We start from the raw sequence: 12,678 nt of genomic DNA, 5'->3' as shown, positions 1-12,678 counted from the left end.
GATAGTGTGCATAGAGGCTGCCTAATAGCCAATCTCAGCCCTTATTTGGCACCTTTGGCATGATTTTTTATGATGTTTGTGTTGCTCTCCAAGGCTTTTTACATTTCACTGTGGCTCATGAGTAAGAAAGGTTGGGGTCCCCTGGTCTATATACTCCTAAACTCAAAAAAAGAAAAACCCTACACCAAGAGACAGACAAAACACCAGGGCACAAGAGACTCTAACATTCTCTCACTCAAAGAAATAAGCCCACAGAGGTTTCAATTACATGAATTGAAGAGGCTGCACATAGAAAGAAAACCATTCTTTCCAACAGCCCAGTTTGTGTCCCATCGTGAGAGCGAAATAGGTATGAATCTAAGGCCCGAAACAAGGTCTGCCTTACAGAATAGCTCTGGGTGTAAGAAGAAAGACTAAGCTTACAAAGTAAGGAAATCTTTGTTAGCAGAGTGCTGAGCTGAACTGCATTTGCAGTTGCTTTGTAAAAGAAGATACCACCCTCTGTGTGAGGAGTAACTTGGTTACTGGTTGTTGCATGTCGCCAACATAAACTTTTCATAGAGAGAACATAGAGTAAGAGGAAGAAGAAAGCACACAAGGTTACTGGTCAAAAATGACATCATATTGCTAGGCAACAATAAACCCTCCCTTGCAGGAAGTAACATTCCCGTGCAGTGGAACAATATCTGTCTGTTGTACAGTATTCCAACAATCTTGCAGTCTGATCCTAAAAACGTGATAAGAAACATTTTTCATTTATGTAGGAAGCTATTCTAAAAACTATACAGTCCAGTCCAACAGGCTCATGTATAGGTTCACACTGATCCATACACACACCAAATTATAGAAAATAGTAAAGCATGCTTGCAGTTAAAAGAGGCATATATATATATTTATTTATTTTTTTGCAATTACAAAGAAGTTTTTTCTGACAGGGGCTCTTCAAAGTCAGACTGATGTCTAAAGATGAACATTCTCTTTGACACCCCCCACCCCCCACGTGCAACCACTAATCATGCAATCACTAGTATACACACTAGTGTCAACTATTCTAAACTTTATAAAAGTGTAAAGACTTCTGTGCCTGACACTTGCTGTTTCATATAACAGTGACTTGCAGTCCAGGTCCTTGGGGAACAATTTCAGCCAAACAAAAGGGACAGTTTGAGGGAATGTATCCCTGCCAAGAGAGCGGTGTTAGCAACCAAGAACAATAAAATGCTACATTCATCAATTTAACAGGTAAAAAAAAAGAACGCGTGCTAATGGGTATTCCATAATTAATGGGATTCTCTGATCTGTCGCTTCTTCCAGCTGGTATTTTATTTAATGGCATTTCAATGTATGATTTAGGACTTTTTATGACTGCGTTTATAGGGCTTATTCCTCTGTAGTTAATGTGTCCGGAACGCTAATTTTAACAAAACTCATCTATCTCTTCCAGATTATTTTTATTAATGGATCCCTAAGGAGACAAACATTAAATCTTCATTCTAATTCCATCAGAACTGACTGATTTAACCAAACTGATTTTAGAATCACTAAAAATGTGTCTGCCTTCTGTGTTTGTTGCTGAATGAATTTGGCAGCACAAAATATTCTGATGAGCTGCAAACAGGGAGTGCCACATGGAAAAGGATACTGCTAACATGTGGAAAGGATTATTTAGCTTGGCATTGCGCTGTTTTTGTGATTACCATGGCCAACACTAACCATTATTAAAATGTTCCTCTCCATCTGTTTAGGCATGTGTACTAAAAAAAAAATTAGAGTCCAGTTTATGGCAATGACAATCATAAAAGTTACTGAATTAATACCAAATAGAAGTCATAGCTGGTCACTGCTGTCAGCTGCAAAGTAGCTACTTCTTGAAAGAAGAAGAGTATCAAATGTGCTGAAACATTAGGGGGCTAATAATAATAATCAACCAATGGCCATCTAAAAACCTGCCTTAGTTAATAAAATAGAGCTAAATATGCAAAAGGTGCAGACACAACTGAGAAGCCACAATGTGCCATCTATCTTTATTCTGCATAATTTCATGTAATCTGATCATTACACCAGGTTATAGTATGGGATCCCTTATGCAGAAACCTATAATCCAGAAATGTCTAAATTACGGGAAGGTCATATCACATACATTCCATTTTAGCAAATACTCCTAATTTTTAAAAATGATTTGCTTTTTTTCTGTAATAATAAAACAGTGCCTTGATTGTAATAAAATAGTGTACTTGACAGTAACTAAGCTGTGAGAATCCATATTGGTAGATAAACAATCCTGTTGGGTTTATTTAATGTTTAAATGATTTCCATACTATGGTCCCTTATGCAGAAAACCCCATGTCCCAAGCATTCTGGATAACAGATCCTATAGCGTACCTAAAATCAAGTACATTTGCACTTCAGACTCACAGGACTCCAACAAAAACACTTGTTTCAACATTGCTCCTTAAAATGGTAAAAAAGCAACAGCATATGATATAGTTAAGAGGTAACTGAACAAATAACTACATATTCTGAACATTTTCTGAAACAACAATGCTTTGAAATGTTCCGTGTTTTGTCACAAAATATAACACATTTTCATAAGTTTGCATAAATTACACGGCTAAGATTCCAAAAAGCCAATTATATTCTCCATGAGAAGCTTAAATACCAGTTTGGACATACCAATGGCAGGGAAGAGAATACAAAAGTACATTTAACTTCATAAACATAGCACTGCCATATCACTACAGAGAAAATACTTTTTGCTTAAATGTAATCCTGCAATGTGGCATCCCTTTTAATAAGGTTTAAATAATGCGGCACACTAACCAACTAACTAGAGAAACTCTGGAAGGAAGGTACATTTTTCAAGTATTCTGTATGAGACAGACCAAATGTTAAATAAAACAATATCTTTTTTTACTCAGTCTGAAAAGCCAATATAGATCTCGGCACAGACCAGACTTCCCTTGTGGATAAAGGATGGGGTCTCTGAGTGAGTTTTCTCTCTCTCTTACTCTCTCTCTCTCTCTCTCTCTATCTCTCTCTTTGTCCTGAAAGTGTGAGCAAGCTGGTGGCTTGGAGAGCAGAGGAAAAATGCCAAAATACAAAACTAGTGGGGTTCATTTATTAACACTAGGCAAATTGGCCTGTGCGCAATAACCCTTAGCAACCGATCAGTGATTGGCTTTTTCCAGCCAGCTTTAGGTAAAACAATGAAGACAACAACTTGATTGGTTGCCATGGGTTACTGCCCAGGGGAAAATTTGCCCATTGTTGATAAATGACCCTTTTGATTTGCCCTAATAGTGGCTGAGGCAGGGCAGGTTTTCAAGATATCTGGACTGTTAGTGGACCTGTTTATGTTTCAGAAGAATGAATTTAATTTTTACATAGTACTGGAATGTACCCTGCTATGAATAAAACAAGGCAAATACCTTCTTAGGCATCACTGTCTCTGTCTATGAAAAAGTTATTGGTACGTCTGAAATCTGAGTGAATCCCAATATCCCCTACAGTAGGTATATTCATATTCAACACATATTTCACTTGGGTCTCACTACAACTACAGAAGCTACAAGAGGTTTTATTTAATGTTGCTCCCAGTGGCCTCAAAGAAGTTTTCATTTTTGAATTTCTGGTTTGGAGAAATGTTTTGGAAGCACCTAAGAGACTAGCCAGTCCACAAGGGGCTAACAAACAGTGCATCATAGCCTCAATTGGCAAACTCCAGCAACATCTTGTCTTAGTAGACTGATTAAAACAAATTCAGCATTCAGTATGATGTACATGGTACCTTCTTGTATGTTTAGTGACAATATAAAATAGTTCTTTTTTATAACTAGTAGTCTTTCTATTCAGGCACTCTCAAATTCAGTCTTCTGGTAGAGCCAGTAACCTTAGCAAATCAGAATAAATTCCTTAGTTCACATTTGAACTTTGTGTAAATCATATTCACATCCACTTTGTATGTGACCATTTTCCAAGCTTTCATGACTGTAACAAACAAGAGTTTAGCCCTATTAATGTTCATCATTTAAGCTCGAACAAAACCCAAGAACACAAAAAACAACATATGAATAATAATTGAGCTATCACCACGCAATAAGGTTAAAATGGTCAGAACACAGCAGCTTTAGCAGTAATATTTGCTTTTCATAATAAATAGGTAACCTTTAGCCGCATCGTCCTACTCATCATCTCTGCTTTTCACTATCTGGTAGAACTCCTGCTGGTATCCTTAAATGAAAGCTGAACATTTAAAAAAAGAAAAAAAAAAACACTTCTTTCTTTCTTTGTTTGCAGAGTTGAAAGTCCAATTAACTATACGATTATAAACATTTATTGCTAAAAACAACGGATTAAATCTAAGCTCTGAAGGATAACCATGTTTTAATACAGCAACAGAACGAGAGAAGTGGGATTTAGTTCGACCCCATGACGGAAATAGCACTGATTTGCAGATGATTTTGGAGCTTTAGTCGGTGTTTGATATGCAGAGCAGTTTGCAAGCAATTTAAGCAGATGCCAGTCTTGCATGATTGATACAGCTTGTATTCATAGAACTCAACAGGCTTTTTACAAAATAAATCACCTTCTGCAAATGTTCACGTTTTGAAAGTATAATTCCTAAGACTTGACGGTTGACTTGTTCATTAATGATCTGAAGACTTCAGAAACAATATCATTTTTATAAACATATTACTTTTTTGGTTATGTGGCTGGTTAAGGGCACAGGCTGGATATCAATGATATAGAACTGTGCTTTTAAATATAGTGGGTCAGGTAGCCAAATTATATCAAAATGATGAAATAAAGCCCTTGGTCAGTCTGCTGGGCTGGATTATAGTTCTCCAAAGCATAAAGATGAGAGTTAAAATAGGTGTATTCTACATATAGTATTACAGGCTAAATTAAATATATAATATTTATATAAGAAGACTATGGTTGGCAGGGATAGAGCCATTCAGAAGAAGAGAAACACCAAGCATATAAATTCCATTCACAACAACACACTGGAAAAATGTATAATAGTGATGGGTTAAATTTTTTAGCAGACATGGATTCACGGGGAATTTTTGCTTCTCGCTATTGATGGATTTTTTGCAAAATGGGCAACATAATTAGCCCCGGAGAAGTTCGCCGTGCAATAAAAAATTGTCTCCTGCATAAACAAAAAGTATTGCGAGCATCAAGAAAAAAATATGCAACATTTTCACTGCTTCGAGAATTTTTTTAAAGATTTGAGAATTTTCCGGCAAAGCGAAACGGCCCAGATTTGCTCATCCCTAATTTTGATGCATTAGCACAAAAACAGATCATTGGTTGTTTCCTCTGTTCAGTGTACTATATTGTATATATAATGTACTGATTTGCTCAATTTATCCTATTTATCCTGTTGTTTGTCCCTTTGCTCCCCATTCTGAATCCAGACCTGACAGCATAAGGGATATACAGTGGGCCCATGGTTTCCACTTGCACAACAACTAGTACAACAAGCATGGGCAATAGCTGTCTCTCAAAATGTTGTTAAATTACAATCCATTAGAAGCATCCCAATGATACTTGATGGCTGCCAGGGTACTGGAAGCTGTAGTTCAAAACATCTCAAGGGCTGATTTATGCCCAACACTAATATGAAGAAAGTAATACTGTACTTACTGTATTGGCAGTTTCTTCCCATGTATTCACCAGGGCATTCACACGAGTAGTTGGCAACCAGATCTGTGCATATACCTCCATTCTTGCAAGGCTCAGCCTCACATTCATTAACATCTGTAAAAATAATCACAGTTTTGTTTGAGTAAACATAAAACAACCTTCCATTTCAAAGCAAAGTTAGAGGGTTCAGAAGGGCAGGGCATCTAAATGATCTGAATATTGATTAGACACTGATTTTTTAGACTAAAAGAGTTGAATTGTGAACAAAAGTGGAAAGACAGAGATATACAGGGTTAAATAAAAAGACTTGGTTTCTGGATATGGCCAGGATCCTGAGCTTCCGAGCAGGTGGAATTCACCCCTCAGTGCTTTCTAACACGTTATATCCATTACTTTTTAGAATTGTGTTATATCCTAGCAAATAGAATGTATATTGATTTATATGTAAGCCATTATTTACATATATATAGAGAAGATTCAGTATTACAATAGTACATATAAATCTAGAAACTGTTGATATAAGCAATATATAGGATTGACTGTTTGAGGTTGAAACAATGTTTTTCTTCTTGATGCAGAATTGGCAGAAGCTATGTAGGATTTGTTGCTTTCGTCTACATTAGAGGCTTTCGGCGTATGAAGGTTTATGCCACCTTTGTTGGTAATTTATTTTGTTCTTTCTGAGTTCACAATGAGGTAAAGTTATGTAAAAACACTGTCACCACAGTTACACTACTGTAGTTTGAGGGCCAGCCAAGATATCAAATAGGCATAAATCTCTAATCATTATACATTGGCTCTTATATATAACTTTGATCCTTCATAGCCCTAGCCATTTTTGCTATTGTCTAATAATTTAGTCTTAAACGTGTCGTGTTGTACTTCATGAATGCATATTCTGTAACATTTTCCAATTATGCAAGGTCAGTGTTTATGTTACATGTTTTCTTAGTCATAAAAGAACAGAGCAGCCCAAAGTTACACAGTCCTCAGTTTTTCAGATGTGCATAGATAACAGTATAGGGATTTTTAAATCACTATGGCCGGCACCATTTTAATGAGTTGAGACCCAGGGTATACTTTCTCCCATATGTGTTCTATGCCTACAGATCAATTAATCCTACTACTACCCAACTCTGACTGATTTTATACATTAATTTATATAACTAAACTGTTTCCTTTTTCATTGTGTAACATCCTGCTTGGAAATAATCCTGTTCCTACAGCTAAGGTCCTAATGGTATCATTGTATTTTCAAGTAGACATGGCTTGTTTCACCTGTTTTTAATCTGGCCACAGGTGCTCAGTGTTAACCATCAACCTGCCTATATAACTCCCTGCTTTGCACTCACTGCCCATTACAAGAGAACTAAATCCTGTTGCTGGTTCCAGCTTCCCTGGTCTTGTCCCCTGTGTTGTTTCCTGGTTTTCACCCTGACTTTTCCTGACTTTTGATCCTAGAGTAATCTGGATCTGACCTAGGCTGTCTGATTAAGTCTAGCACTTCTATTACTTGCTCCTTCCCAACTTGGCTCTGGTGCCTGACCCTGTGGGAATCACTGGATTCTGATGCAGTAAGTTTTGGCAGAACCCCAGTAGCCAGTGTCGGACTGGGGTGCCAAAGGCCTACCAGGAAACCTTAGACCTTTGGCCCACTCTCCAGAACACCTTTCCTTCCCTTTTCTCTCACTTTCTTTCATTTCTTCATTCGTTCTTTTTACATACTATTATCTATCCTTTCTTCTTATGTAGAATTGGTAATGGCCATGGTAGTGGCATACAAGGCAAAAGGTTGTGTGAGCAGAAGGGCCCACTGACACCTGTGCAAACCGGGAGTTTTCCTGGTATCCTGGTGGGCCAGTCCTACACTGCCAGGAGCTGAGGGCCAGGCCAAAAAGCCAACGGTGGCTGTTATAGGCAGACAAGCATGCCTAGGCAGGAATCCATATACTGCCCTGTGGTTTGGGATTGCCATGCGCAACATAGTTTTCCTGCCAAAGTTGAAAACCCAGCTTTTTTGGGACTCATTATTACATCCTATCCTCAAATATCACCAGAAATGCAACACAATGTCAAAATAAACTGAAGCAGCCTTTGTGTCCCCAAAGTTTTGGGTGGAGTTATTCTCAAAAAGGGCCAATCACCTTTGGCTTATTTTGAGAGTGTGAGGTACTTTATTAACTAAAGTCGTGAAACAGCACCAGATGTATAACAAGAGCTATTCACTACACTCATTTCTATCCACCAACAATAATCAGTATGCAAAGCATGCAGGATATGAATTCATAATGGCTCTCTAAACACAGAAAGGCAACGCTCAATTGCATAAACGCTTTTGTAGTTTATTTTCTTGTGGCACATTGCTACAGGCTGCAAAACACCACTGAAGTTTTGAAATCATTCTTATTCTTGAATGCTGAAATTGTATTTTGTTGAAAGTAATGTTTTTAATTCATATGCGTTCAACACAAAAGCAAGGGGATATAACTGTTGGGGGCTGATTTTTTATGATTCGTAGGTCGGGTTTGTGTGATCTGATGACAAAAACATAAGTGAGTTCTTTAACTTGTTAGCATTTTCTTGCATCAGTTGCTTTTTCTCCCCTTGGACAGGATTGTTTTCAAAAAATAAATGAATAAATAAAAAGTTAACCAGCTAAAACCATGTGAGCATTTCATTTTTAGAAAAAATCCTGTCCAGAAAAGCAAACATGAACTAATGTACCTCAGTACTTCATGCACAGGCTAACAATTTGCAGCCAACAGACACTTAGGGGCCCATTTATCAAAGTACGAAAATTTTGTGACTTTTGGATCGCCAATATGATGTTATCGTGACTATTGCGCTTTTTTCGTAAGCATTTTCGTGACATTTTCAATCATCAGAAATTATCGTATCTAATCCAAATTTTACTAATTTCGGGATTCAAACTCGTACTTTGCATGAGTTTAGTGCCGATTTTCATAACTAACATTTAGGGGGGCATTTACTAATGCTGATTTTTTGGGTGGCAAAAAAGTTAATTTGTTGTGTAAAAAACGTGATTTTTTTCATGATTTATTATGTGACAAAACCGTGATAAATGCCATTGTGATATATTCCATCTAAAAGCTGTCAAGATCATGTAGAAGTCAACAGCAAATGCCCCTTTTACAAGTGGAAAATCCCAGTTTTCTTGTTTTTTCCACAACTTTTTTTTGTTCATGTTTTTTCTATTTGAATCTTGGATAAATGATTGGCATTTGTGGAAATTAGTTTAGTTTTGGTTTTAGAAAACTATTAAACCACAAAAATCTGAATGTTAAAATGGGCCTCTAAAATAAAACTGTTTTTAAGTATGGTAAAGACTACCCCAAACACCACACACACATAACTGCTAAATAAAGTAGTAGAATTCTTGAAGAGTCCGAGTGTCTAGTTCAGAACTTTTTGCTAAAGTGCGCGAAATATGCCATATGCAGTGTAAAATAATCACAGCTTATTCTGGGAGTATGTCCAACATAGTCTTATGTACTTTGAGCGTCTGGATTCTAGTCATAGGCTAAGTACAAGCAACAAACTGATTTGTATTTAACGATATAACAACCAATGAAAACAAGGAATTTACAGAACAAATAATTAAACTATATTGTAGCTGAGGTTCACATGATCAAAATACATCCCAGTACTCAAAAAGCACAATAGCTGATAACTATACAGTAGAATGTGTTGGAGTACACAATAATCCACAATAACATGTTATGGGTAAATCAGATTTATGAATTCATGCCCTAAGGTCTTTTGGTCAATAGGGTGAATATACATTTATTACAACTTCCGTTAGAGCCACCCATATGACTATTTCCCCACCTGGGTATACACTATCATAAACCTTTCTTGGAAGCATAACTAGTGATGAGTGAATCTGTCCCATTTCGGTTCGGTGAAGAATTCGTAAAACTACAAAAAAAAATTGTGAAATGGTGAAAATAGCACAATCCCAATAGGATTGCTTTGCCTCAAACAAGGATTATTTATATATATATATATATATATATATATATACACTGTATATATATACTTGGGATCAAGTACAAGGCCCGGTTTTATTATTACAGAGAAAAAGGAAAATATTTTCTAAAAATTCTGAGCTTTTTGCATAATGGGTTTCCAGTTACGGGATCTTATTCCTTTATATTATTTTGTTTTTATTTTTTCTTTAATATATCCAGTATTTGTTTTCATTGGCAATAAATCATTTTTCACATATAAATTCACTGCTTTATTCAAGAAGAATTGCTGGCTCTTTTCTGTTTATGAAACATTTCTCATTATCACGAGTCATATCTAAGGGCAGGTTTATCAAAATTTGAGTTCACAAAAAAAAAAAAAACCCAGATGTGAAAAAATAACCGCAACAAAACTCAAAATCTTCTCAAATGCCCCTTATTTAAGAAAAAACTTGACAGAATATTCCTGCGCAGGTTTTGTCTAAAAAGTTTCATGTTGGCAACAATTACATTGTTCCATTTATTTTCTAAAAAATGTGAGTGTTTTAATAAACTGGGAAAATATATAAATAAATAAAATTGTTAGAGATAATTCTCATTGAGTTCTATTGAACCTTCACCAACTTTTACTTGGCAAGTTTTTTTCTGGCAAATTTGTGCAGATTTTTCTATAATAAATACTGACTATTCGTGGTTCTTAAGAATATTTTTTAGTATGTTTGTGTTCGGGTTTTTTTCTTGGATCGTAAAAATAAACCCCCATAAACTTGCCCATGCATGCAGGTTTATCAACATTTATGGCTTTAGAGGTTTTTGAAACACAAATAATTTAATTTCCATTAAAGGACTTGAATATAAGAAGTGCAAACAAATTAAATGAAACAAAAATAATTTTCGTGGACCACGAATTCAGTAAAAATTTCGACATTTTGCCTCGGACATCTCCCATTGCCTCTACATGACCCTGACAGCTTTCAGATGGCTTTACAGATATTTTTACATTTCCGTTGTTCGTGTTTTCGACACATAATAAATGGCAACATATTCCCAAACCAGTAAATCTGCCCCTTAGAGTGATTAAACAGATCTAAAATATTTTTGAAAACCATATTATATAAAATATTAGCCTTTAGTGTGAGATATCTTCTGTTACAGTTTCCAGTAAAGTTGCAGGAGAAACCAATTTTCAGAGTTTCAATTACAAATGTGAAGATATTCAAGTACAATGTGTATATTCTGTGCTTTCCTTCTTTACAGAATGCCCCTCTGGTACTGGACAGAAGGTGAGATAATTAAAGCTGGGAATTTCCATTAGTCCACTAGTCAAGAACAAGTAGAACAATCAAGCAGATAAATTAAAAAGTGTTGCCCTTTTTTTCTACTTAATATTACTCCTAATTAGTCAAGCATATTTTATTTTCTTCCATGCCTGGGGATACCTACAGACCCATCTCTACCAATATAGCTAGTGTTCCGAATCAAACTGTAAGCAGACTGCTGCATATGTGAATATAAATCAGTAGCTTCAGATGTGGACTTTCTTACTGTGGAGCTTTCTGCTATATTGTGTATAGAGACAAGGGGCTTTGATCCCTGTCAGGATATTCAAAGGTTAAACATATACAATTTTCCCTTGGCAAGACAAGTATTTTAGTTTGATATGTATAAAACAAATTGCCCACATATGATGAAATTCCTTGTGGCAATATGGGATATGCCGTTTATCATGCAATTGATAAATTACGCTGCGGTACATTTCCAAAGTTCAGTCTCTTACTAGTTATAAATAACAGCAGAGATACATTACCATCAGCTTTAGCTCCATGGGACAACCGTGTGACTTCAGAAATGCCCCACATATAAGATTTATTGTTCCTTCCTGACACTTAAATGCATTTCACGCTGTTTGTCTATAAAATAGTTATTGAATATATACCTGCCAATTAGTGGTAGTGTTCTGCTTTTTTTAACTGTCCCATTTTCTAGGCTGAAAGTCTGCATTTTACACTTGTCAGATCTTTTCATTGTACAATAAACATTGTTGTAAAAGAGGGAAGAATTGAAGGTAGAACAGATGAGCAACTATAAGAATGGTTAGCTCTACCACATGAGAAAAGCGCAGACAAGACATTTTTTAGAGCCTTCAGAATAAAGTAATGTTGAGCTTTTCAGACAAAGTAGCAGGTCCAGTACTGTCCCATTATATCCTCTGATTGTATAAACCAGTATAGGATGCAATGTTCTTCTCATTAGGCATAGCTGGCTAGCAAAATGCAGATACAGGAGGTAGAGGAACTGTTATCCAGAATACTTGGGACCTAGGGTTTTCCAAATTTAGATCTCTGTACCTTAAAGGGATAAAGGTTTTTTGTTGTTTTTTCAAAACACATCAGTTAATAGTGTGACCTGGGGCTGACATGAAGTTTGCCATTTTGTTAGTTTCCAAGGTGCCCTCAGCCATGTGAGTTGTGATCTAATAAACTTTAGTCACACTTTACTGCTGTGCAGCAAGTTGGAGTGATATCACCTCCCTCACTTTCCCTTCCGGCAGCCGATGAGCAGAACAATGGGAGGGTCGCAAGATAGCAGCTCCCTGACACCTGTATTTCTAAAAATTCTCACTTGCCCCACCTAATGGTACAAATGATAATAGCCCTCAATGTTAAAAATCCAAGTCCGGCTCACACGATTCATGGCTCCTTTAGTTACAGAGTAAGAGAAACAAGTACACCATAAAATCATGACAGAATCCCTTTAAGTCTACTACAAATAATTTAAACATTAAATAAACCCAATAGGATTGTTTTGCTTCCAATAAGGATTAATTATATCTTAGTTGGGATCAAGTACAAGATACTGTTTTATTATTACAGAGTAAAGGAAATTCATATTAAAAGTTTGAATTATTTGATTAAAATGGAGTCTATGGGAGACGGCCTTCCTGTTATTCAGACTTTACTTGATAACGGGTTTCCGGATAATGGATCCCATATCTGGTCTATCACCTACACATAACCTAAGAAAAATAACTTCACAC

The 12,678-nt window shown here is 36.2% G+C and overlaps 1 protein-coding gene across 2 annotated transcripts in view; it reads right to left on the bottom strand.

Moving 5' to 3' along the window:
- Nucleotides 1-12,678, bottom strand: part of edil3 (EGF like repeats and discoidin domains 3) — a 296,005-nt gene that overhangs the window by 130,729 nt on the left and 152,598 nt on the right. For both annotated transcript variants that reach the window (XM_031897510.1, NM_001100213.1), the window contains 1 exon segment: nt 5,653-5,766. In XM_031897510.1, the coding sequence (XP_031753370.1) occupies nt 5,653-5,766 (114 nt within the window).

Source organism: Xenopus tropicalis, chromosome 1 (genome assembly GCF_000004195.4).
Source record: "Xenopus tropicalis strain Nigerian chromosome 1, UCB_Xtro_10.0, whole genome shotgun sequence".
NCBI lineage: Eukaryota > Metazoa > Chordata > Amphibia > Anura > Pipidae > Xenopus > Xenopus tropicalis.
Note: the sequence above shows the minus strand (reverse complement) of the source record. Positions and strands in the feature narration are given on the sequence as shown.